At 38.9% G+C, this 26,266-nt stretch overlaps 1 protein-coding gene across 25 annotated transcripts in view; it reads left to right on the forward strand.

Moving 5' to 3' along the window:
• The first annotated feature begins 47 nt into the window (after nucleotides 1–47).
• Nucleotides 48–26,266, forward strand: part of RBMS2 (RNA binding motif single stranded interacting protein 2) — an 83,971-nt gene continuing 57,752 nt past the window's right edge. For 8 of the 25 annotated variants that reach the window (XM_070621725.1, XM_070621737.1, XM_070621729.1 and 5 more), the window contains exons 1-2: nucleotides 19,176–19,545; nucleotides 19,855–19,921. Coding sequence is in view for 9 of the 25 variants with exons in the window: in XM_008530100.2 (XP_008528322.1) it covers nucleotides 20,839–20,904 (66 nt within the window). In the remaining 16 variants the exon portion in view is untranslated. Of the gene's footprint in view, nucleotides 343–19,112; nucleotides 19,546–19,854; nucleotides 19,922–20,638; nucleotides 20,905–26,266 lie in introns of those variants that run through there. The other 17 variants (XM_008530102.2, XM_008530104.2, XM_070621721.1 and 14 more) reach the window with 11 other exon arrangements.

Raw genomic sequence — 26,266 nt, forward strand, 5'->3', positions numbered from 1 at the left:
GAGAGCAGGGCTCAGGGCGGTGGGCCGTCAGAGGGGCCTGCGGATTCTTCCGCGGTCCGCGCCCCCCGGGCTGGGCGGGCGTGCGCACGCCGAGGGCGGGAAAGCCGAGGCTGGGCGCCTGCGAAGCCGCGCGTACTTGGCGAGGATGTGGCGGGGTCGGAACAATGCAATTCTTGGAGAGAGAGGAGAGTGGTACCCCTCTTCACTCGAACGAGAGTGAGCCCTAGTCAGGAGGGCACTCAGTGACCTTCGCCGTTCGAAGGCCAGCACCCGCCCTCGGTAACCCTCCTGTAGTACGGCATGGAGGCCACGCGACCGCCGGGCCTCCCGCACGCGCTACCGGTGAGTGCGGAGTCGGATGGCCGGAAATACCTCGACCAGACACAGCCTTGGCACTTTAGTGAGGTCATGAGGCGGCCAAAAGGGCATCCTGGTGGTTGCTAGGATGCTTGGGTTCTCGTTTTATCTCTGCGCGTTATTTGGTTGCTGTTTAGGACTTGGGTGTTCTTAATTATGAGCCCTTAAACATTTTATAAAGCATTGAGTGTTCCCAAAATTTTAGCTATTTTAATTGATTCCCCCTGTATTCCTCACGGGCAGAAAAAAAGTGATGTGCAAAAAGAATTTTGAACACTAAGCACGTTCGGGAATTTTATTATATGCAACTAGAACATTCACCTGTTATCTTCACAGCGCCTGACACAGCGTCTATATTTAGTAGGAGCTCTTCTAAGTAATAGCTCTTATCTAGTGCTTAGGTGTGCCAACCACTTTATATAGTCTCTCCCTCTTACCAGAGACCTACAAAGTAGTTACCATTAGTACCATTTTGAAGATGAGGAAACTAAGACTCAGCAAATTATTTGAAGAAGATAACCCAGCTAATACGTACCAGAGCCAGGAATCAGACCCGAGTCTCTGACTACCAGGCTCTCTCCATCATGCAGCTCTTTCCAGAATTAACTGTGGCACTGAATTATCCCAGGAAATGACCTCCATCCCTAAAGGAAGCACTTTATGTGGAAGCATTATGATAGAGTACTGACACTTGCCTAGAGGCTGGCTGTATCACAAAATAGCTCTTTCTTTTTGTTTTTGATTAAAATGAGCATCACGGGTAGCCGTGGGGAAATAAATATCAAAACCATACTCTCTTCTGTTCTGTGGAAAGGTGGGTTCTCCTTTGCCTTGTTTGGTGTTGTAGGGTTTATTTGGTTTGAAACCAGATGGAGTGACCTTTCTTTTGTTTTTGTTTATTTTTCCCTTCTGCAGTCATTTCCTGTCTCATTTCCTATCAGCGGGACTCAAATTCAGGGACTCCAGCTTGCTCTGGGCTGCCTCATGCACGGCTTTGCCCATGACTTCTTTAAGAAAGTTCTGGGTCTTAATACTTGGTATATACTCAAGCCAGCTTAGTTTTTCCAAATATAACAGGGTAATCTTATCCTTGTTTCATAGGAATGTTATTTCTCTGTGGCTTTTTGAGCTGCCAATAGAAAGATACCATATGTTAGGGAACTTCTAAACATTAGTTATTTGCTTCCTTTTATTTTCTACCCCTGCTTTTTTGAATTAGCTTTAATTATAATCAGTACTGAGTTCCTCACTCTCTTTCTCCTTGGTTCTCTCTGATAATAGGAACTGGTTGGGCAGTGAAGAAAGCCTACCTGTAGAGGGGAGGTTCTTTGCATAGAGAACTAGCCCCCAGCTGCACTTTGACCTTTGGACTGATTTTTCTTCTGCTGCGATATTGCTGCCTTTGCGTAAGGATGGAGCAGAAACTTGTGACTTGGGAGGCCCACAGCATTGTATAAAGTGTGAGATACTCAAGAAGAACAAGTTTTGTCATCCCAGTTGTTAAAGCTTGGCAGCGTCAGGACCTTTTTTTGTTTCTGATTTGAAAAGGACGCATCTAGTTAGTCTTTGCAAAAGTATTAGCCCACTAATACTGGCCAACTAGAAATGAGGCTTTACATAAGTGAAAGAAAACTCTTTCATGTGTCTCTAGTGGTAGGTTTTTAAGTCAGTCCGTGGTTGCGCCAGAGTTTTGTGGTGTATGGGGGAGGATTGGTCTTAATTATTTTGAATCCTTAAATCAGAAAAGCTAAATCCTCTGTGGTACAGTACTGGAAAGTTGATGTTTGTGTCTGGAGAATTTTTATTTGTTATGATTTAGAGACTCTCATTTATTCTGCTCTTCAAACTGTGGCTAGGATGTTAATTAGTCCAAATGAAAGATTGTTTTGCATAAATTATTATTTTTTCATTAATCTTTGTTCTGCTAATGCTACTATTGGTGCATACTCTTTCCTGCCTTAGTTTCTCCATTTGTAAAAGAGAATCCTGTATTTTATTGGGTGAAATATAATTACTGGAAACTCTGACATAATCTTCCATTCATTCAACGAATATTTATTCATTGGCCTACAGTGTGCCAGGCCCAGTGCTAGGGAATCTAGGAATTAAAAACGAAAAAAACAAAAAAGAGTTTCTGACTATAGGAAGAAATGAGAAAGCCAGTGTTTACAATTCTTAATGAAAAATGCTGAGATGAAGAGGTATGCAGAAGAAAGTGTAAAGAAGGGGCACCTAACTAGCCTCAGGGTGAAGGGCAGCTGAGATAAAGGGAAGGGGCCTGAAGGGATACTGGATGACAGGAACCAACTCTTAACCGATGAGAGGTGTTTGCAGGGGAGATAAGGAAAAAGGTGTTCCAGACAGAGGGCTCTGCAGAAACAAACATAGCAGGAGAGGAACATTTAAGGGATTCTAGATCAGTTTGGTTGGAGTGAAAGTTCGGTTGGGTATGAGAATGTGTGGACCAATGAAGCTGAGGATGTAGGTGGGGTTTGCATCATGAAGAGTTTTGAACACTGAGAAGAATATTCAACTACATCCTAATGGCAGCTTCATAGTCAACGTTCTTTTAAAGCTCCCCTACTTAAACTCACCACGCCACTGCTTCACAGAGAAGCTCTCGATGTCCTGTCGTTGCACTTAGAACGCTTTCTATCCCTCCAGATGCTGTTGAAGAGGAATCCTTCCTCCACTCTGAGTTTAATCTCTCCACTTATTTTGTTCTGTTTTTCAATTTCTTCCCCTTAATGACTCTATCCTTTAGCATATAAATATGCTCAAGTCTCTGCTGTCTTAAGACACAACTACTATAATTTGACTCTTTTTTTGTGCAGGTGATTAAATTCAAATATATTTCAGTTAAGCAGCTTTATGCAATTCAGATTTTCCATCAGTATCGCTCTTTTTTCTTTTTCTTTGAAAAATTTTTTTTTTAGAAAGATTAGCCCTGAGCTAACTACTGCCAATCTTCCTCTTTTTGCTGAGGAAGGCTGGCCCTGAGCTAACATCCATGCCCATCTTCCTCTATTTTATACATGGGATGCCTATCACAGCATGGCTTTTGCCAAGCGGTGCCATGTCCACACCCGGGATCCGAACTGGCGAACTCCAGGCTGCCGAGAAGCAGCACATGCAAACTTAACCACTGTGCCACTGGGATGGCTCCTTTTTTCATTTTTTAAATTGAGATATAATTGATATATTTTAACTCTTATCTGTTATCCTTTTACTACCAAGTTTTTTGAAAGAGTCATTGTACTTACCGCTTCTTTATCCTCACTTCTCATTCTCTCCTTGATAGTGGTGAAGCTAAGCTGATGCTGCCATTGTGTTGCTTTGGGTTCATGGGCTTTAAAGGATTCATTGGAGTTGAAAGTTTAAATAATATTAATCAAGGCTATGGGATAGATTAAAATATTTAAAAATTGCTAAGACATCATTAGTAAGCACATGTATTTGAATGGGATTTAGATTCTGGCTAGAGCACTATGATGCTGGTGTACATGTTTTAACTTGATGTTAGATCTTCATAGAGTAAATGAAATTTCATATAAGTTCAAATGTATCTGTTATCTATTCCAATGTGTTTTCCTCATTCCTCTTTGGTTTAGTAATTACAAAACCAAATTTTATAGGACTGAAAAAGTAGAAGCATGAGCATGTAAAAAAAAAATCACAATATATTATTATACCAGTCAGATTTACAATGCTTTAATGCATATTTTCTCTATTTTGCCAAATAATGTCTCCTTTAATCTGACTTCTCTGGTAGCCATAAGAATAGATTCTAGGAAGTCTGAATCATTTATAATATGCTGAGAGAAAATAGATTTTGCCAGAATTCCTAAAAAAGATTTAGAAAAACTCTCTGTAGACTAAAGCTAATTTGGAAGAATTTGAAATAACGAAAAGAAAAAAACCTTCAGAGTGTGGTTGATAGCATTTTAATACTTGTTTTTTTTAACCTAAAGAATATGAAAAATGTTTTCAGAATCTTGTATTACAAAGTACTGAACAAAACCATTTCTAAAAGACTAGGTAAAATTAATTTTTAACCACATTTGTCTACTTAAACACTCCATAAACCATAATTTCTCAAGATCTTATGTAATTTGAAGTTTTTTACATCATCCACTTTTGCCTGTCACTTTGCTGAAAGCTGTTGTTACACCTTTCTGATCTTTGGGAAATTTTTAGATAAAACAAATTTTAGATTATCAGGTAATATATATAATCACTACCACTTAGGTAAGAGATTTTCAAGGCTAAATATATTTACTCACTTATATTTATTATTCCAGTCGAGTTTAATTAGATGAAAAATCATGATAAAAAGTACAGGGGTGCCAAATAAATTTATGATCTATGGAAATAATTACTAATGTAATTACTGTCTTGTGAGAATTATTAAATACAGAAATTGGAAAAAGTAATACTACATGTACATTTTCTGTGATAGTTACTAAGAGTACTGGTACTTAGATTTCATATTTTTCTGACATTTTATTAGTTTTGTTTTGCACAATTCTCATTCCTATATTTAAAGCAGAATTAAAATGATTTAAAAACTGTTTAAGGAACTTTATAGTTTCACAATGTTTAACAGAATTTTTATCATTCGTATAATTTCAAGCAGGGGAAAAATGTGTCATAAAACTTATCAGTTAGCTGACTCATTACCAGGACCATTTTCTTTTACAATTTTATTTATTCATCTGGTTCAAAATTCAAAAAGTACAAAAGGGCATTTAGTGAAGTCACCCACCCGTTTCTGTTTCCTAGCTATCCACTTTCCCTGCCCAAAAGCAAACATTGTTATTGGTTTTGTATATATCCTTCTAGATATATTTTATTTGTATCTAAGCAATTATATTTTTTTCCTTTTTTACACAAATAATAGCATACTATAAGCACTGTTTTGTATGTTTCCTTAAAAAAATTTTTTTACTATACATCTTGAAAAACCTTCCAAATCAGTTCAGTACCTAATGTGCTTCCTTTTATGGCTATGCAGTATTCCATTGTCTGGATGTATCATTATTATTTTAAAAGTTCCCTATTGGTGAATATTTGTATTATTTTTGATTTTTTTTTTCTTTTTTTCAAGGATGAGGCCAAGGTTTTTTGTTGTTTTTTTTTTTGTTTTTTTTTGAAGATTGGCATCTGGGCTAACAACTGTTGCCAATCTTCCTCTTTTTTTTTTTTTTTTTTAAGGATTGGCACCTGAGCTAACAACTGTTCCCCTGCTTTATCTCCCCAAACCCCCCCTGTACACAGTTGTATATCTTAGTTGCCAGTCCTTCTAGTTGTGGGATGTGGGACACCGCCTCAACGTGGCCTGATGAGCGGTGCCATGTCTGCGCCCAGGATCTGAACCCTGGGCCGCTGCAGCGGAGCGTGTGAACTCAACCACTCAGCCATGGAGCCAGCACCATGATTTTTTGTTATTATTGATTTTGTTATTATTGATTTTTGTTATTATTATCAGAGTGACCATATTTCTTGGTTTGTTTGGGACCAGGACAGTTATCCCAGCTTAAATCTTAATCATTCCCTCTTTCTATTTCAAAAGTGTCCCAATTTGGACAATATGTTTTATAGTTATCATAGCTATTACAATGCTAAAGTGAATAAGATTATATATCTTGCCAATTTGCAGGTTTGCAAATATAACTGCAGGGTAAATTCCCATAAGTAGAATTGCTGAGTGAAAAGGTTTATACGTTTTTAATTTTGGTGGATGTTGCCAAATTGCCCTCCAAGTTGGTCATACCGTATTACAGTCTCACCAAAACCCTAGGAGAGTACTTGTTTTTGTCCCCTCACCTCGTTGATTATCAATTATTTTTAATGTTTGCCGTTCCACTAGGTGTAAAATGGTAACAGTGTTATTTTACTTTTTGAAAATTATGAATGAGGTTAAGTATCTTTTTGTATTTTTAAGAACCATTTGTTTCCTTTTTATGAATTATTCATATATTTTCCCATTTATTTGTTGAATATTAGAGTTTTGACATTGATTTTTAGAAAGTTGTCATATATTTTGGAAATCATTCTTTTGTGAAATGAGTTGCATACATTTCCTCCCCCCTCCCAGTTTATCCTTTGACCTTTGGTTTTCCTTTTGTGGTTTTGTTATGTAGGAAATTTTTATCTTTATGTAGTCAGATTTCTTAATTTGTATATTCTATTCAATGAACATCATCACAATCCATTATTCACCTGGAAATGCACGTGTAATCTTTGTTTTCCTCATCCTTCACATCCTATAATAGGTCTCAAATCCATCCACTTCTCCCTATTCCCATTGCTACTATCCTCATTAAGCTTCTTCTTTTTTTTTTTTAAAGATTTTATTTTTTTCCTTTTTCTCCCCAAAGCCCCCCGGTACATAGTTGTATATCCTTCGTTGTGGGTCCTTCTAGTTGTGGCATGTGGGATGCCTCCTCAGCGTGGTTTGATGAGCAGTGCCATGTCCGTGCCCAGGATTTGAACTCACAAAGCACTGGGCCGCCTGCAGTGGAGCACATGAGCACATGAACTTAACCACTCAACCACCGGGCCAGCCCTGCTCATTAAGCTTCTTAATTTAGGTCTCCCTCCTGTCAATTTCACTCACTTCCAATCTTTTTTTACAGTGTAGCCACAGGTGATCCTTCAGAAATGCAAATCTGGTTATGTTGTATTTTTATGGAACCTACTAATGATTTCCCAAGTCTAACATAACTTATAATAGAGTAAAAAATGAATGGGGAAGAAAATGAATGAGAGATGAGGACACTTAGCAAATGTAGATTGTTCTTGACTATGGGGAAAATTAAAAGAACAAGAATAGAGAAGAAGCTAGAATTCAGGGAAGGGGCTTTTGTTTGTTTTGGGTGTATGTGTGTTTTCGTTTTGTCTTTTTAAAAAAACCATCACATCAGTGCTGAGCAAGAAGCCAATAGAGATGAAAAGGTTGAAGATAGATGAATATTATATGCTAAGAATATAGGGAGACATAGAAAGCTTGAGAATGGTAAATATTTAGAATAGCTGTTGTAGAGACTACGAGAGCACTAACTAGAGTCTTGCAGGAGTGTTGGGAAATATTTGAGAACCTGCTGAGATTAGAAGTTTTGTAGTTTAAACATTTATACAGGAAAAAAACCCAGTTTTATGTGGGAGTGCTGTGAAACCTTCAAAAAATAGATAATCCTAATCTTATGCACTTTGTTCCAAGAAATAGAAAAGAAGGAAAACTTCACAACTTGTTTTGTTAAGTTAGTATAAACTTTAAAACCAAAACCAGACAAGGACAGTGTAAGAAAAATAAATTATAAAGACATAAGTGCAAAAGTCATAGAATATATATTTTATGACCAAATAGTATTTATCCCAAGGATGCTAGAATGGTTTAACATTAGAACATATGCATAATTTACCACATCAACAGATTAAGAGACAAAATCTATTTGTTGCTTCTGGTCATTGCAGAAAAGGTATTTGATAAAATTAAATACCTATGCATCTTCAAAGCTCTTAGCGAACTGGACAAGGAGAGGAACATCCTGATAAACCTGATTTGTTAGGGAACAGGCCTGGTCTCACATCTTCTGTTAAATATTTTTTCAGAGGTCTTATTGTCCAATAAGACAATAAAAGAAAGAGAAATAAATGGTATAAGGATTACAAGAAAAAACCCCAAAACTTTTATTATTCACAAATGATATTTATGAGGAAAATCCAAGTGAATCTACAGGTAAATTGTTGGGGCTAATAAGAGAGTTCAAGAAGGTTGCTAGATAAAAGATCAGTATTCACAATTCAGTAATCTTCCTATACTGAAGTAATATCTGTGCCTGGTTATGATAACATTAAAAACTGAGAAGTATATATGAATAAACCTAATATAGGATGCATAAGAATTTTATGGAGAAATTATTAAATGGAAAGGTATACCATATATTCCAAACTCTAAGCTGGCTCCCATGATCCTCCTGGGATTCATGCGCTTGTGTAATTCTTTCCTCTGGAGTATGAATGGGACCTGTGATTTGCTTCTAACAGAATATGGCAAAGGTGACTCCCTTCTTGGCTGTCAAGAAGCAAGCTGCCGTGTTGTGAGCTGCCCTAAGGAGAGGGCCACATGGCAATGAGTTGAAGACAGCCCCCAGGCAACACTTAGCAAGAAACTGAGGCCCTTAGTCTAACAGCCTGCAAGGACCTGATTGCTGCCAAAAATCCTGTCACAGAAGTGGATCCTTCCTAACTTGAGCCTCAGATGAGAACTCAGCCCTGGCCAACACTTTGCTGCCTAGCAAGCCATGCCCAGACACCTCACCCAGGGAAACTGTGAGATAATAAATGTCGTTTTACACCACTGAGTTTACAGTAATATTGTTATGCAGCAATAGATAACTAATATGCCATGTTCAATGGGGGGAAACAGTATCAAAAAAAGATAGACGCTCTCCTCAAGGTAATTTATAAATTTAGCATGATTCCAATCAAAATCTCAACAGGGAGCCAGCTCTGATGGCCTAGTGGTTAAAGTTCGGTACTCACAACTTCCGCATCCTGGGTTTGCTTCCCGGTCATGAAGCTACACCACTTGTCTGTCAGTTGCCATGTGGTGGTGGCGGCTCACATAGAAAAGCTAGAAGGACTTAACAACTAAGATATACAACCATGCACTGGGGCTTTGGGGAGAAAAAAAAGAAAGAGAGGAAGATTGGCAACAGATGTTAGCTCAGGGTGAGTCTTTCTCTGCAAAAAAAGGAGAAAGAAACGTTTGTATTAAAAAATTCTCAACAGGGTTTTGCACAGAATTTACATGAATCCTAAAATTTTTGTGGAAGACAAAACAGCCAAGAGAAGCCAGGATAATTTTGAAAAAGAATGATGAAGGGGCTGGAATTCCCTCCAGGATAGCAAAGCTTTATATAAAGTAATATTGTTAAAAATGTGATTAACTTTTTAAAAATTGCAAACTGTTTTCCAAAGTGCCTGCACCATTTTACCTTCCCACCAGCAATGTATGAGGGTTCTAGTTTCTCTACGTCCTCATCAGCACTTGTTATTGTCTGTGTTTTTATAATAGTATCTCAGTGTTGTTTTAATTTGCATTTCCCTGATGTGTAATGATTCCGAGCTGCTTTTCCTGTGCTTGTTAGTCTTTTAGATGTCTTTGGTGAAATGTCTGTTCAACTCTTTTACCTATTTTTTACTTGGGTTATGTCTTATTATTGAATTGTAAGAGTTCTTTATATACTCTAGATACAATTTGTTTATTAGATACATGATTTGCAATATTTTCTTCCAGCCAGTGGCTTGTTTTTCATTTTCTTTTTTTTTTTTTAATTTTTTTTTTTTAAAGACTGGCACCTGAGCTAACATCTATTGCCAAACTTCTTTTTTTTTGTTGTTCTCTTCTTCTCCCCAAAGCCCCCAAGTACATAGTTGTGTATTCTAGCTGTAGGTCCTTCTGGCTCTGCTATGTGGGATGCCTCCTTAGCGTGGCTTGATGAATGGCGCTAGGTCCACACCCAGAATCTGAACCAGTGAAACCCTGGGCTGCCAAAGTGGAGCTTGCAGACGTAACCACTTAGCCACAGGGCCAGGCCCCTTGTTTTTTCATTTTCTTAATGGTATCTTTTGAAAGTCAAAAGTTTTAAATTGTAATGAAGTCCAATTTATCATGTTTTTCTTTTGTGGCTCATACTTTTGGTGTTATGTCTAAGAACTCTGCTAGCCCAGAGTCATGAAGATTTTCTCCTATGTTTTCTTTTAGAAGACTGTAGTTTTAGTATTTGCATTTAATTCTGTGATCCATTTTGAGTTAATTTTTGTGTATGGTATGAGGTAAGAGTCTAATTTTATTTTTTTTGCACGTTGATGTCCAAGTATCCCAGCATTATTTGTGGAGAAATTCTTTCCTCATTGTATTGTCTTGGCACCTTCATTGAAAATTAATTGACCATAGGGGCTGGCCCCGTGGCCGAGTGGTTAAGTTTGCGCGCTGATGGCCCAGTGTTTCGTTGGTTCGAATCCTGGATGTGGACATGGCACTGCTCATCAAACCACACTGAGGCAGCGTCCCACATGCCACAACTAGAAGGTCCCACAACGAAGAATGTACAACTATGTACCAGGGGGCTTTGGGGAGAAAAAGGAAAAAAATAAAATCTTTAAAAAAAAAAAAAAAAGAAAATTAATTGACCACAGATATAAAGATTTCTTTCTGGTCTCTCAATTCTGTTCCATTGATCTGTATTCCTATTTTTACACCAATACCACATTCTCTTGATTACTTTAGCTTTATAATAGGTTTTGAAATCTATTAGTGTAAATATTTCAGCTTTGTTCTTTTTTTAAATGGTTTTGGTTTTCCTAGGTCCTTTGCATTTTCATCAACTTCTACAAAGAAGCCTGGTAGGATTTTGATAGGAATTGCATCAATTTTGGGAAAATTACCATCTTAACAATTACTTCTTTAATTTCTCTCAGCAATGTTTTATAATTTTCAGTGCATAAATTTTATATTTGTTTTGTTAAATTTATTCCTAAATATTTAAAACCTTTGGGACTATGGTTAATGGAATTGTTTCCTTTTCTTTTTTTTTTTTTAAAGATTTTATTTTTCCTTTTTCTCCCCAAGGCCCCCCATTACATAGTTGTATTTTTTTAGTTGTGGGTCCTTCTAGTTGTGGCATGTGGGACACTGCCTCAGCGTGGCTTGATGAGCGATGCCATGTCCATACCCAGGATCCAAACCCGCAAAACCCTGGGCCTCTGAAGTGGAATGCGCAAACTTAACCACTCAGCCACGGCGTCAGCCCCCTGGAATTGTTTTCTTAATTTCATTTTAGTCTGTTTATTCCTAGTGTTTAGAAATACAGTTGATTTTTGTATTTTGGTCTTGTATCCTATGATCTCACTGGACTCATTTATTAATTCTAGTAGTTTTATTGTGGGTTCCTTAGAATTTTCTACGAAGATAATCATGTTCTTTGTGAATAAAGACAATTTTACTTCTTCCTTTCCAATCTGGATGCCTTTAAGCTATTTGATTTTTTTTGTTTTTTTTTTTAAAGATTGGCACCTGAGCTAACCACTGTTGCCAATCTACCTTTTTTTTTTCCTCCCCAAATCCCCCCAGCACATAGTTGTGTATTTTTCATTGTCGGTCCTCCTAGTTGTGGCATGTGGGACGCCGCCTCAACGTGGCCTGACGAGTGGTGCCGTGTCCGTGCCCAGGATCCGAACCAGCGAAACCCTGGACCATTGAAGCAGAGTGCATGAACTTAACCATTTGGCTACACGGCTGGCCCCTAAGCTATTTGGCTTTGTTATTGTTAGTTTGTTGTTGTTTGCAGGCTGTTGGCTTTTTCTTAGTGCATTGTCTAGAACTTCCAGCATAATGTTGAATAGAAATGGTGAGAGCAGATACCCTTGCCTTGTCCTGATTTTAGGGGGAATGCATTCAGTCTTTCAGCATTAAGCATGATGTTAGCTGTAGTGTTTTCAGAACTGTTCTTTATCTTTCAAATTTAGGAAATCCCCACCTATTATTAGTTAGTTGAGAGGTTTTATCATGAATGAGTATTAGATTTTGTCAAATGTTTGTTCTGCATCTATTGAGATGATCATGTGGATTTTTTCCTTTGTTCTATTAGTATGCCGTATAAAATTACTTGATTGTTGGTCGTTTAACCAGCCTTGCATTCCTGGAATAAATCCCAATTGGTCATTGTGTATAAACCCTTTTTAGATGTTTCTGAATTCAGTTTGCTAATATTTTGTTAAAGTTTTTACATCTATATTCATAAGGGATAATTTTATATAGTTTTTTTTCTATGATACCCAATCAGTTTTTAACCTAGTGGTTTTAGTAACCTTTGATAATCATTGCCTAGATCAACTGTTTTACTAGGGGTTGCAAAGTGGTGCTTTTCTATTGTTTCTTTTTTTAAAAAAAATTATTTTTTTGAGGAGGATTAGCCCTGAGCTGACATCTGTGCCCATCTTCCTCTACTTTATATGTGGGACGCCTGCCACAGCATGGCTTGATAAGCGGTGTGTAGGTCTGCACCCGGGATCAGAACCAGTGAACCCCAGGCCGCTGAAGTGGAATGTGCAAACTTAACTGCTGGGCCACCAGGCCGGCCCCTATTCTTTCTTATTTCTTTATTATTTTGAATTCTTCTTTAAAGAAGATCTTTGCTTCATCAACTGTTTGATTATTCAGAGATACAGTTCATACAGAAAAGGTAGGCTATATATTTGATTTGTTTCTTTTTACTTGCTAATTCTGAGAATAAGTTGGTTCAATAATATCCTCTAAAGGTGATCAGAGTTTTAAAAAATTATTATGAATTTTAATAACTTTGATGTGTTTACATTCTTTGTGATTGTTATTCTTTTTGATGTTCAACTTGTCCTATCTTTGGACAGTGGAAGACCCCTCTAGACTCTTGAATCCTTTTTTTTTTTTTGAGGAAGATTAGCCCTGAGCTAACTACTGCCAGTCCTCCTCTTTTTTGCTGAGGAAGACTGGCCCTGAGCTAACATCTGTGCCCATCTTCCTCTACTTTATATGTGGGACGCCTACCACAGCATGGTGTGCCAAGCAGTGCCATGTCCACACCCGGGATGCGAACCTGCAAACCCCGGGCTGCCGAGAAGCGGAACATGCGAACTTAACCACTGTGCCACTGGGCTGGCCCCTCTTGAAGCCTTTTTTTTTTTATTTTTTTAAATTTTTTTTCCTTTTTCTCCCCAAAGCCCCCCGGTACATAGTTGTATATTCTTAGTTGTGGGTCCTTCTAGTTGTGGCATGTGGGACACCGCCTCAGCGTGGCTTGAGGAGTGGTACCATGTCCGCGCCCAGGATTCGAACCAACGAAATACTGGGCCGCTTGCAGCCGAGCGTGTGAACTTAACCACTCGGCCACGGGGCCGGCCCCCTTGAATCATTTTGACACAACTCCAGCAGGGTATTTTTTTGGTAGTTGACAGATTGTTTTATTAACAATCAAAAAACTCACACTTGTTACAATAGGAAAATAAATGCTTCATCAATGAATAATTAAAACTATCTTGGACTTTATATGATTTTTAATGTGTTCTAGGTTTGATGCATATCTTAGAAGACAGGACATTAGCTTGCTGGAGTCATTGGGGTATGACTGAAAATGAGAAACAGTAATTTATAAGACATTTACCTAAGAGCTTTCCCATATGGTAGTTCCTCTGAAATTACAACAGGAAATAAGATTTTTATATTTATACTTGGTTTTAGATATGACTTACAACAAACATCAATCTTAGTTTTATTATTTTGATGTTACCTTTTTAAAGGGACTCAGTGAAAATTCATACCTCATTTTAAGATCATGAATTTGAGGTGAACGGTAAAACAACCCTAGTAGTTTTTGATAGCTTCTTTGCTTACTGGTATGAATATACCTTGTGCATATTGTCGTATTTTTGCCATTGTATCTTTGAGATACATTCCTAGAAGTAGAACTGTTAGGTTAAAGGGTAAAAGCATGTGTAATTTTGCTAGATAGTGTGAAAGGAGATATGCTGTTTTGCATTTCCACGAACAATATATGAGAGTACATTTTTACCACCATCTCTCCAACAGTTTGTTGTCAAGCCTGGATTTTTACCAGTCTGGTAGGGAGAAATGGTATCTCCATGAAGTTTTAATTTTACTATATTTTTTATGTTCAACAACGCACTTTAATAAGTTGATGATAGTGACGTTGTGATGTCGTGATCGTGGTGATAGTGAAGTTGATGACTAACGTATAAAGAAAGAAATTTGCCATTAGCTAGCTGAAATTTAATGAGTTGGCTCTGACCCTCAAGCTGCAAGTTATTTATTTAGATTTGTAGTAAGGAGTAAGATGGATTTGTTAAGACAGCTACTATGTTAATAAAATATTCAATTTGCAAAAAAAAAAGGATGGTCTTTTTGTACTCAACATGGTATAGTAAATATCATGTATGGGTGAAAGAAATACATCTCATAGTTGTAAAATGCCTTATAACCGACAAAGTACTTTTACAGTCATTATGTGATTTGACTATCACAAGCCCTGAGATATGGGACAGATCCTATGCCCACTTTGTAAAAGGAGAAATTGATGTTTTAAAAAATTGAGATTTTCCAGTTTAACATAGCAGATGGTAGAGCTGGGTTTAAAGATTTTATTTTTCCTTTTTCTCCCCAAAGCTCCCTGGTACATAGTTGTATATTTTTAGTTATGGGTCCTTCTAGTTGTGGCATGTGGGACGCTACCTCAGCGTGGCCTGACAAGTGGTGCTGTGTCGGCGCCCAGGATCCGAACGACTGAAACCCTGGGCGGCGGAAGCGGAGCCCGTGAACTTAACCGCTGAGCCACGGGGCCGGTCCCCAGAGCTGGGTTTAAATTTCAAACTTCTGATCTACCTGTATACAAATTCTGTACTTTGTTTTCTTGGTATTTGCTAAAGGATGCACAACCTGTATTACCCAGGAGGTGGCAGTGTTCTCTTAATAGCCATTGGGAATTCACTTTCCCATTGGAGACACTTGAAGTGAAAATCGTATTCTTTCAGCTAACATTCTTGAGCATGAATTATGTTTAGGTGTCCAAGATAAAAAGATTAGTAAAGTTGGTGGCTGCTTCCTAGGAGCTCATGATTTGGGTACAAGAAATGGGACAGTCAGGCAGAGTTAAAAGCTTACCAAAGTTTGTGCAAAATGCTATGGGAGTGCAGTTTATAATGGACCTTTTGAGGTGGTACCTTTTTAATGTGATAATAGGAGTATAGTTTTATCTAGCGTAGAAAGGAGAGACACAAGTAAATGCAAGCTCTATGACTGCCTGATGACACAAAAGTAAGCAATAAGAGGAATGTAGTATATATTGTAAATATAAAGGAAAAAGCTCCTAGTTGTCCTAATGTGCCGTTCTGTCACTGTCAACACTATTTTCAGCATTTTTAATGAGTAATATCTTTTCAAATTAAATTTAGTATTGAGATGCTCCATTCCTTCAGTGAACAAATATTTCTTAATTTTAAATTAGCTGGGTGATTGTTAAATGCTAGGGATATGATAGTGTACACAAACCAGGCACAGTCCCTGTCCTCATCAAAATTATGTTTCTGGTAAAACCTGCTAGTGACTAGTGGCCTTATAAATAATGTATATTGATATTTTAGAAACTTTTTTTTTTGCTGAGGAAGACTGGCCCTGAGCTAACATCTGTGCCTGTCTTCCTCTGTTTTGTGTGGGATTCCTGCCCCCCTTTGCTTGATAAGTGGTGCGCATGTTTGCATCTAGGATCCGGGGATCCAAACCGGCGAACCCAGGGGAACCAAAGTGGAGCTCACAAACTTAACTGCTGTGCCACCAGGCAGGCCCTTCCTTTATTACTTCTGACCCAAAAATGTACATTAGAAGTTTTAGTTTTATAGGTGTATCAGATTGGTCTGGAAGGATGTTGAATTGCGAGAAAGAAAGTCTGGATTCTGGTGTGAGTTGTGCCATTATTTGACCCCCATGACCTTGTGCAAGTGAGTTTCCCTCTCTGTTTTCTTTCCCCCCATCTGAAAATGAGAGAGGACAAAGGAACGGAACTACCCGATTAATCAGTATTCTGACGCGTCATCCCACGGTCTCACACTTTTTGCAGTGATAGATTTAACCATATGAAATTGCCGTTATTTGCCTATTTGAAAAGATTCATATTTGACCTATAGAAACAGTCATTTCATTTGGTTCAACATAATTGTTGAGTTCAGTTGCGGCCCTATTGGGATTATCTGAGTTACTTATTTTAGGGATAGCTGAGGCCAAGTAAAATTAATGTCTCAGGTGTGAAGGAAACATACATTTAGAAAATATAATATTACCATATAATCAATGCAGACCTTTCTGGGCATTCGTAGAATCCAGTCTAGTCTTTCTCCATGATGCTGATTTTCTGGCCCAGTGATTCTAGGTGATTTGATTCTTACGTTTCTTTAGTGTCTGGCAAAGGAAAAGTCGACTTGAAAATTTTGTTAGGAGGTTCCTTGTAGTGATTTTTGTTGGGAAGTATCTGTGGCTATAGGAGAGGAGAGCATACTGATATCCAGGGTGTGAGGTAAATAATTCTTGAGTTGTCTTTTTCCCTGTTTTCCAATGAGTTAAGTCAAGGAGTTGTGAGGCCAAACTTTCCCAATTTCTAGTTTTAGACCAATTTTTTCATTCCATCCTACATCAGAAGGGAGCAGGGCTAAGCTTTCTTTGTTGTTTGATGCAACTCCTTAAGTTTTCCTTAACAGTTAAATAAACTCTTTTTTCCACTCTTTCCTAAGGCATTACCCTCATCTCTTTACCATGAAATAAATCCAACTTTTTGGTTTGTTTCCATTACCTAGTCTTTTGGGCATAAAGGTTAAGCAGCAGGAAGAAAGATACTCCAGAGAGAATATTAATAGCTTGCGGGGCGGGTGGTGCTCTTTTTGTCGCTTATATACCTTGTTCAAGTGTCTAAACCACATGCAGAGCTCCACTAGCAAACTGGCCCTGTCTCCCTCTTTCAGACACATGTGCGCATCAGCCTGGCTCCAGTCCACTGTCTGTCTAGGTCCAGCACCTCTGCAGGTAGTACATTCTTCTGAGTCCTGCCACCTGACGTGAAGGGGCCAATGGTGGCATGCAGACATCTTTCAACGTACAGATCAAGGTTGATCTAGGCCCAACTCCTTTGCCGGAGATACTTATTTAAAAGTATTGTTTTTCTGGAGAAATCACGAACTAGTCCGTATTGAATCTGGGGTACAACTGTCTCTTTTCAAGAGACGTTCCAAATAACTCTTATTTTACTTTTTCCCTCTTGGGAAAAACAACTCTTGGGTGCTGGGCCCATGAGAACCAAGAATTTGAGAGGCATTGACTAAATCTAGAAAAATGTGGGCAATATGATGAGCAAAGCAGATGGTGGGGAGGCAAAATAAACACACTGGAAGAAATAGGATCCTTCCTCCTCTCATGTATCTCCTCAGTCTAACCACAGACCTCCACTACTGTCTCCATCACCTCCCCAAATTCCATAACCTCTTTTAAAAATATACTTACCAGAGTAAAGGATGCATTGTACAGTCTTGTTGATGCTCTTTGACATCATTAACCCACAAATCTGGGTCATTTTACTTCTGTGGCCCTAAACTTATTATAATGGCTATAAACACCTAGGTTTTTGTATTAGTTCATATAAAATAGTATTTATTTAATTGGATTCTTCTTCATCTCCCTTCTGTCTGATACTGTCTACTTTTGGGGTAGAGAGATTGTGTTAAAGCTTAGGATGCATGAAAATCCTACCTTTTTTTCTAGGCCTATTTCTATTTCTTAGAGTGGTAGGAGACTCAAGAGAAATGGGAGCTGGGATGTCTTGTATCTAGTGCATTTTGATTCTGAGTTATTTTGTTTCTTTTTTTCTAGAGATAAGAGACGTTCCATCCATTTCCAGTAGATGGAAAATTGTGAAAAGAATTTTCAAATAATCAGATTGTTTGCTCATGGAAGGTAGAGAAAGAGAAGAAATTGAAGTGAATGATTCCTGAAACTTTTTATCCAGTATTTCCAGTTAGATAGTTTAGCCTGCCTAGTTCTAGTATAATCTTTTGAATGTAACTTAGATACTAGTTTTTGGAAATGTTCACTTCAGATCATTAGATCTGGGTTATACATTACCCAGAGGGGCACACAATGGGAGACAGTAATCAATCATAGTCGAGCTGACACCTATTGAGTGTTTACCAAGTGCCAGGCACCTTGGGTCTAAGGCCTTTGTATGCATTGCTTTGTTTCATTTCACTGCAATTTTAGGAGTTAGTTAGTATTTATTTATTATATAGATGAGAAAAGTAAGGTTCAGACATGGGAGGTAATTCTCCTAGTGTCACTCAGCTTCTGAGTGACAGGATTGAACCAGCACTTAGATTTGATTCCAAAGGCTAATGAAGTAGGTATTAAATCCATTTTGCAAATTAGTGAATTAGAGATGTTAAGTAACCTGGCATGAAGTCACATAAATAGTAACTAACGATGGTGTCAGGATTTGAACTCATGTCTGCTTCTCTCTCAAACTCGTGGTTTTAACTATTTTAAATTCTAAGATATCACTGAGCATTACAGAATGCAGTAGAACACAACACATGGAGAATATTAGAATTTCAAAAAATAAAATTAGGTTGACTGCCATCATAAATCCCATTATTTATTTATTTATTTTTCTTAAAGATTGGCACCTGGGCTAACAACTGTTGCCAATCTTTTTTTTTCTGCTTTATCTCCCCAACCCCCCCCGTACCTAGTTGTATATCTTAGTTTCAGGTCCTTCTAGTTGTGGGATGTGGGACACTGCCTCAACGTGGCCGCCTCAACGTGGCCGCCTCAACGTGGCCTGACGAGCCGCGCCCAGGATCTGAACCCTGGGCCTCCGCAGCGGAGCGTGCGAACTTAACCACTTGGCCACGGAGCCGGCCTCATATGAATCCTGTTATTAATCAGGCCTTAAAGATTAAGGTTTTTCTACCACATTGTTAGGCTAAGGGAGAAGACATCAACTAAGGGCCTAAATGGCAAGGGTAACTTGGCATGTGATGAATGAGACTCTCTGAGGGCAGAAAAGGGACTTTAAAAAAAAATATGGTATCACTGAGAGATGCCTTTATTCATTTATTTACTGCATTTGGTTGCTGTGCTTCCAATGTCGGTTGCAATTCCCACATTGAGGCTGCTCCCACCCTTCCTGTGTCCCTTGAGCTGAGCAGGCACTTCCTGTCCTATTGGAAATGAAAGTTAGAGATTGAGGGTGTAGTGTGTGTGTATTTACTCTGCAGAACGTTAGTACTGTCTGTCCCATTATCGTAGGAAAAGGTGACAGGAAAACTAGAATACGGAGTGGGACTTCACTTAAGGAAGGATTTGGGCTTAATGTGTGTTGTGGCAAAGCAGACAGAGTTAGTTTATTTCTTAAGAGAATTCCATGATGGCAGCAAGGTGGCCTTAAGAAGAGATTTGAAGGCTTTCATTCTACATCCCTGTTCTCCTTGACTGGGTAGGAGTTACTGGGTATCATTCTTAAGTTTTTGGTTTCCTGCAAGTTTCTTTTCTTGTTAAGGCTGCTTCTACAGGACATTCCTTTGAAACTTTTAGAGGTGAGTGCTGTTGCAGCTGTGTGAGTTTCTTGACTAATTTGTGTTCTTCTTTCCTAAGAACTTTGTATTTTTCTTCTCTGTAAACATATGCTTTTTAAAAAATTGAGATCATAATAGTTTATAACATTGTGAAATTTCCATTGTACATTATTATTTGTCAGTCATCATGTAAATATTTGTGCCCCTTCACCCCTTATGCCCCCCAACTCCCTTCCCCCTGGTAACCACTAAACTCTTCTCTTTGTCTGTGTGTTTTTTTATCTTCCATATATAAGCATATGCTTTTTAAATAGTTATTTTTTTCTACAGCTCAGAGACTACTTGAAGCAAACATCCCACTCTGTGAACTTCAATTTGGGCATAAATTCCAGGTTTGGTGAGTAATTCTGGTTGGTTCAGCTTCATGGACCTTGAAGATTAGGAAATCGTGGGGTAAAGAGTCAAGATAGCTTACAATTGTTGAAGAAACCGCTAGGCAATTATATCTCAATAAAGCTGGGGGTGGGGGCAGTGGGAAAGGAAACCACTAGGCACCAAGTTTCATGACGTACTCCAGTTTGACACTTACTTCTTGAGTATGAAGTCACACCTGGAGGAATGGGGAAGAGTGAGAGGCATCAGCCATCAGCATGATCCGAGAGGAATAGAACTGTGAGGGATCTGAAACTCTGTCCCCCATAGTCTGTTTTGCTTATCTCCGTTCTTTGGAGAGCTCTTGTTTGTTGTTTCTTCATGCATTAAGATCACTGTAAATATAAAAGGTGCGTGGTGGGGAGAGTCCTCAGCTCATCTCACATGTTCTGTCTCAGTGGTTTTTTTTCCACGTGTTCCCAGTGTCCCAGTGGTCCCTTTAAATCAAGCTTGAAATCTTCTTCGTATAGCTGAGGTCTAAGAGAAAAAAATCCTCATTGTCTTTTTACTGAGAATTAGAAGTTGTTCATAGAGGAAAGGGGATGGAGTTGAAAGGGGTAGACTTAAGAACTTTTCTTTCTGCTTTAGCTACTAGGCCTGTGAAAAATAAAAAAGATAACATCATGGGCATTAGGACCCAGTGGAAGTGCCTCATTCAGACTCTGGGTTAACTTCTCTCAGTGACGTAAATGGGCAGCCCTAGTTCATTCTACCCGCCCCCCATCTCTCTCCCTCTTGCTCCTTCTCTCCCCCTTTCTCCTCCCCCTCCCTTCCCCCTCTCCCCTCTCCCTCTCTCTCTTTTTCTCTCCTCTCTTTCCTCTCCCTCTTCCCCCTCCCCTTCCCTCTCCTTCTCTCTCTCAGTTCCCTAACATTTAAGAGAAAATGCTGCTATCAGTGACTTCCAGGCCTGGGATTTCGACTTTTGGCTATAACAAGAACAACAAGAAGGTATGGAAAAGTGCTTTTTTGGAATCCAGCTACTTCCTTTTCTGGGGATCCGGGAGTGCCCTTGGCTTTAACATTCTCCTTAAGAGGGGAATGGGATTCCTCTCTCTCAGAGCCTCTCTCTGTTCCACTTCCCCCGCTTCTTTCAGCATCTTTTCTCACCTGGTTCTGAAGTTTCAGGAATTTACAGGCCCTGTTTGTGAGGCCTGAGAAGGCAGGGAAATTAAAAACAAATCAGGCTGCAAGTTTGTATCTTTGTGAAATGAAGTTAGTTTGACTTCCTGCTGATAGACTCAATCTCCAGAGGGATAATATGTCATCTCAGACCCTGGCTCCCAGCCCACCCCTCCAAGGTTATGTTCTCTTTTTGATTAACTGTTTCCATTCTCCCCCACTCCGCCTTCCTTCCTACCCATTCCACCTGTATTATCAGGTAGCTGAAATATGGTCAGTGAAATCACAACAGCTTCAAGAACTGGGTAAACTCTTCTAGACTGGATAGAGACCTTGTCCCCTGCAGCCTGCAGGGAAGGAGTCTTAAGAGAACACATACCTTGGGATTCAGGCAGAAAGGTCTGTGACTCTGGGTTCTGCCGCTGAGCTGGTGCTTCAAGCTCTGCAGACAGCCAGGCTCAGCAGGGGTCCTTGGAGTCTGTGATTAACCCACAGCTGCCACAGAGCTGTGCTGTGCTTGGGCAGTGGGCAGTCTGGGGGCCGAGGACGCTCGGACACTCGGACACTCGTGCCTACATTTGCCGGGGAATGTCCTTGGCAGTTTCTTGGCATTTGAGGGTACACAGTGCTGCTTAGGAGGAACTTCATGCTGTAGCAGAAAGACCCCTCACCCTCTCACTTGGTGTTGTCGCTGTTCTTTGAAGAAAAGAGGTGCCGTAGACATTTAGGGATCTTGTGCTCATCTGATGGAGTATTGGGGGGTGGGGGAAGAATTGCCGCTGCTTTCTCATATGCCTGAAGAGACTATTACAGGTAGATTTAAAGTGTCTGATCAAGGCAGTGGGTAAGCGTTTAAACCCAAACACTTAGTGTTCATTTATGATTTTATATGGTATTCATTCTATGTCCTTAAGAAATATGAGTCCTTACGTATTTGTTGGTTATCAATAATATATATATATTACGTATATATATACATAACATATATATGGAAATACAATTTTGATAGATGGATATTTCATCTGTCTTTATTCTTTTCAAATCTTACATAGTATGATATGAAAGTTTCCTTTCTAATTTTTTCTCTCCAGGTCTCTCAGGTTACCCAGACTCATTAAAATAAAGCAAAATGAATTCTAGAAATTAGTTTTTTTCCTATTAGGGATTTCATGTATTTGACGCTATCTAAAATCTTTTGTTAGCTCCCCACTCCCTTTCTCTGATTCGTAGTTTAGGAAACATTTAACCAGATTCCAAATCTAGGATAGTCGAAGGGACAAGAGGTATGACTGTGGATTTGGATTCAAAACTCGTATCTCTTCCTGATGATTTGTAAGGTTTGAGAAGCAATTCAGGAAACATGCAGGAGGGTGGATACATACTTACTAATGTAGTTGTCAAGAATTGTTTGGGTTCTTACAGGTCACTGTTATGATGACATCACTTTGTGGCTATACTCGATTCCCTGTATGTCTGTACAGCTTTGTGAATATTGGGTCTGTTTAAACTACAGCATTACTGCATTGCTGTCTGTCTTTGTGTTGACATGTAGGGCTTAATATGTTCATTTCTCTTTTGGGAAGAGTATTTGGATGTGTTTGCTCATGTAATTTGTGCATTTTTACACCCAGGATTAAATTTTTAAAGTAACTTTTATTAGTTTTTAGTAGTAAATGTAAGACATGCCCATTTTTAAAAAATTACACATAAATAGGTATGTAAAATAAAAAGTCAGATCTTCCCTTCACGTCCTGTTCTTTACCCAAATCCCGCCCTTCCAGGAAAAAAAATTGGTAGCAGTTTGATATATGTATCCTACCAGACATTTTTCTATGACAAGGTAAAGTTTTAATTTTGACATTGGCTTATTTGCCCTCTCTATTAAGAACTCAAGTTTTTCAAGTAGACGAAGTGTTATGTAATAAAGTTCTTGGACCTGTCCAAAACATTTAAAAAACTGAAATAAAGAACAATCAAATTCTCATCTTCTGAAAAGTACATTATAAATATCTGCTTTTATTGTCCATTGTTGTGTTATACAAAAATCCAGAAATAATAGATTTGTAGAGATCTGCTTTTTTTGTTGTTGATAAAGAAGATGGCCCTGAGCTAACATCTGTTGCCAATGTTCCTCTTTTTGCTTGAGGAAGATTGTCGCTGAGCTAATACCTGTGCCAGTCATCCTCTATTTTGTATGTGGGACACTGCCACAGCATGGCTTGATGAGCCATGTCTAGGTCTGTGCCCAGGATCCAAACCTGCGCACCCTGGGCCACAGAAGTGGAGTGCACGAACTTAACCACTACACCACTGGACTGGCCCTTAGATCTGCTTTTTTTTAAGGAGAATTTTTACGTCGTAATTTACTGTAGTCGTCACTTCTAGTTTGTGGAATGAGAATAATTGCCAGTGAGCTCAGTTTGAAAAGCTGTTTGTACACCAATGTTGTGACTTGCTTGTTTGAGGATTGTTTTATTTTGAAAGATATTTGTCTACTTCACTTATCAGGGAAGTTGTTGCCTGAGGAGCCCATGACAGTCATAGTTTTCTTGTTCTTTTTTGGCTGTGGTAAATGTAGGAATATAATCAACAAACCTATAATGCCTGATAAAGGCAGATTGTTCCTCAGGATGTGGTGTTGAATATCTATTCCTTTCTTTGGAATTAAAATAGTCACAAAGGGGGAAATGTGGATTTCAAAGAGAGATTCTGCAAAATAACGTGGTACTTTTTTAAGAAAAACATCTCTTTTAATGGCCTTTGGTTACTCTTGGTTCATTAAAAAAAAAGACAAATAAAAAGATCAGAGTTCTAGGGTCTCAACACTGTTTCTTCAGGGTTTGAGAGTTGCCTCAGTAGAGAGAGATTTGAGTATAGGTGAGATCTAAAGAGGAAATGTTTGGAACTAAAGGAATTTCTGACTTGCGAAGGGCCTAACCACGCCTTCCCTGACATCATCTTCCTAGCATGTGTTATTATAATTTAACTCCTCAGAGCACCAAGAACCATTTCCTTTGGAAAGAAAGAAAAGGGACTGCGTTTAACTTGGGATAATTTGCCTTCCCCAACCTGTTTTGCATGAATTTCTATTTCCTCTTGGTCTTAACATGTTGAACACCAGTGGGGGTTGGGAGGCAATGATGAGACGAAAACTGACTGGTGGGCATTGCCAGATCTTCACTTTTTCAGAAGAAAGTGGGAAGCAATACTATAATTGTACCTCTAACAGAGAGAGAGAATTTTTGTGTGTTTACTACATTTTCATCTAGTTTCCATCAAATCAAATTTGGTGGAACTGAAGACTAAGAACTTTCAGGTTTAACATCTCTTTACTGGAGGCAGCTATTGGTTCTGTCATCAGTACTAAAGTTAACTTGGTTAAAGTTTAGTGGTAATGTCTTTCCATTGATCTCTCCTTTCCCTTTTTAACACCACTACACTAATTTATGCCCTCATTACCGATTACTACTATAATAAACATCCCACATGATCTCCTTGCATCCTATTTCTCCACCCCCTACCCTTTCCCCACGGGTAATTTTTTATCTGCTGCCAGAACAATCTTCCCACATTCCAGCAGTCTAGTACTGAGCGTTTCTTGTATAAAACCTTAAAAAAATTTTTTTTTTAAATTTGTATGTGTGAGGAAAATTGGTTCTGAGCTAACATCTGTTGCCAATCTTCCTCTTTTTGCATAAAAACCTTTAATGGCTCTATATTACCTGCTAAACAAAGTCCAAATCCCGAGCCCAGTACCCACTATTTCTCCAGCCCTTCCTTATCTTCCTCACGGCCCCCCATGATTCCATTATGTTCACTCTGCTGCAGCCAGGAGTCTTACCTACAGTTCTCAGGATACACCCTTTGACTGTTGGTTTACATTTCTCATTCCATAAGAAAGTGCGCGGTGAAACAGAAAAATATAGATAAGAAACAGGACAAGGGAAAATATGGATTCGAATATGAGGTTAGTTGGAATTAAAATGCAGATGTGCAAACCATAGAGTTTTATCCTGGAAGATTAGGACTGAAGAATAGCCATTGATTTTGTTAGTGTAGATGTGCTTGGTGACTTTGACAAGCAATTTCAGAGTGGGGAGCAAAGGCAAGGTTAGAGTGGGTTGATGAGTGAAAAAAGGTAAGGAAGTATTCCTTAAAGGGTGTGTATAAACTAATCTTTCAAGAACTTTGATTAAGATAGAGAGCAGAACCCAAAAGGGCTGCCCAGTGGCGCAGGGGTTAAGTTCACATGTTCCGCTTTGGCGGCCTGGGGTTTACCAGTTTGGATCCCAGGTGCAGACATGGCACTGCTTGGCAAACCATGCTGTGGCAGGCGTCCCACATATAAAGTGGAGGAAGATGGGCACGGATGTTAGCTCAGGGCCAGTCTTCCTTAGCAAAAAGAGAAGGATTGGCAGCAGATGTTAGCTCAGGGCTAATCTTCCTCCAAAAAAAAAAAAGGATAATGGTAAATTGCGTTCCAAGTGTGTGACATTTGTTCCCATCAACGATGTATAAAATTTACTATAGATTCACGTCCTCTCAACTTGTTGTTAATGTCAGACCTCTCTCACTCTCTCTTAAACCCAGTCTAGTTAGGCTGTTACTCCCACGCTCCACCAAAACTGCTCTTTCATGTTCCTGACTTCCATGCAATGATTTTCATGTTCTTGAATGATCAGTTCTTAGCCCTCATCTTATTTAACCTATTGTCGACACTTGACACAGTTGATCATGCTATTCCTTAAGATGCTTTCTTCATTTGGTTTACAGAACACCATCCCTTCTTGTTCCTCTGGTATCTGTGGCCTCTCCTCTTCACGCTCCTTTGCTGGTTCCTCCTGATTTTCCTGTTCTCTAAACCTTGGATTTCCCCAGGACTCAGTCCTTGAGTTTCTTTTCTCTCTACATTTCTCCCTTCATAATTTTATCTAGTCTTATAGCGTTAAATATCACCCATACAATGGCAACTCTCAAATTATATTTCCAACCGGGACTGCCCTCCTGCATTCCAGAGTCATATATCTAACATAACACTTGACATCTCCATTTAGATGTTTATTACGCATTTCAAAATTAATATGTTTAAAACAGAACTTCTGCCTGCTTTCTGCCTCCCTGCCCTGCCCAAACTGTCTTCCTCGCTGTCTTCTCCATCTCAGTAAATGGTAACTTCATTCTTCCAGGTGCT

Source organism: Equus przewalskii, chromosome 5 (assembly GCF_037783145.1).
Source record: "Equus przewalskii isolate Varuska chromosome 5, EquPr2, whole genome shotgun sequence".
In the NCBI taxonomy this organism is placed as follows: Eukaryota; Metazoa; Chordata; class Mammalia; order Perissodactyla; family Equidae; genus Equus; species Equus przewalskii.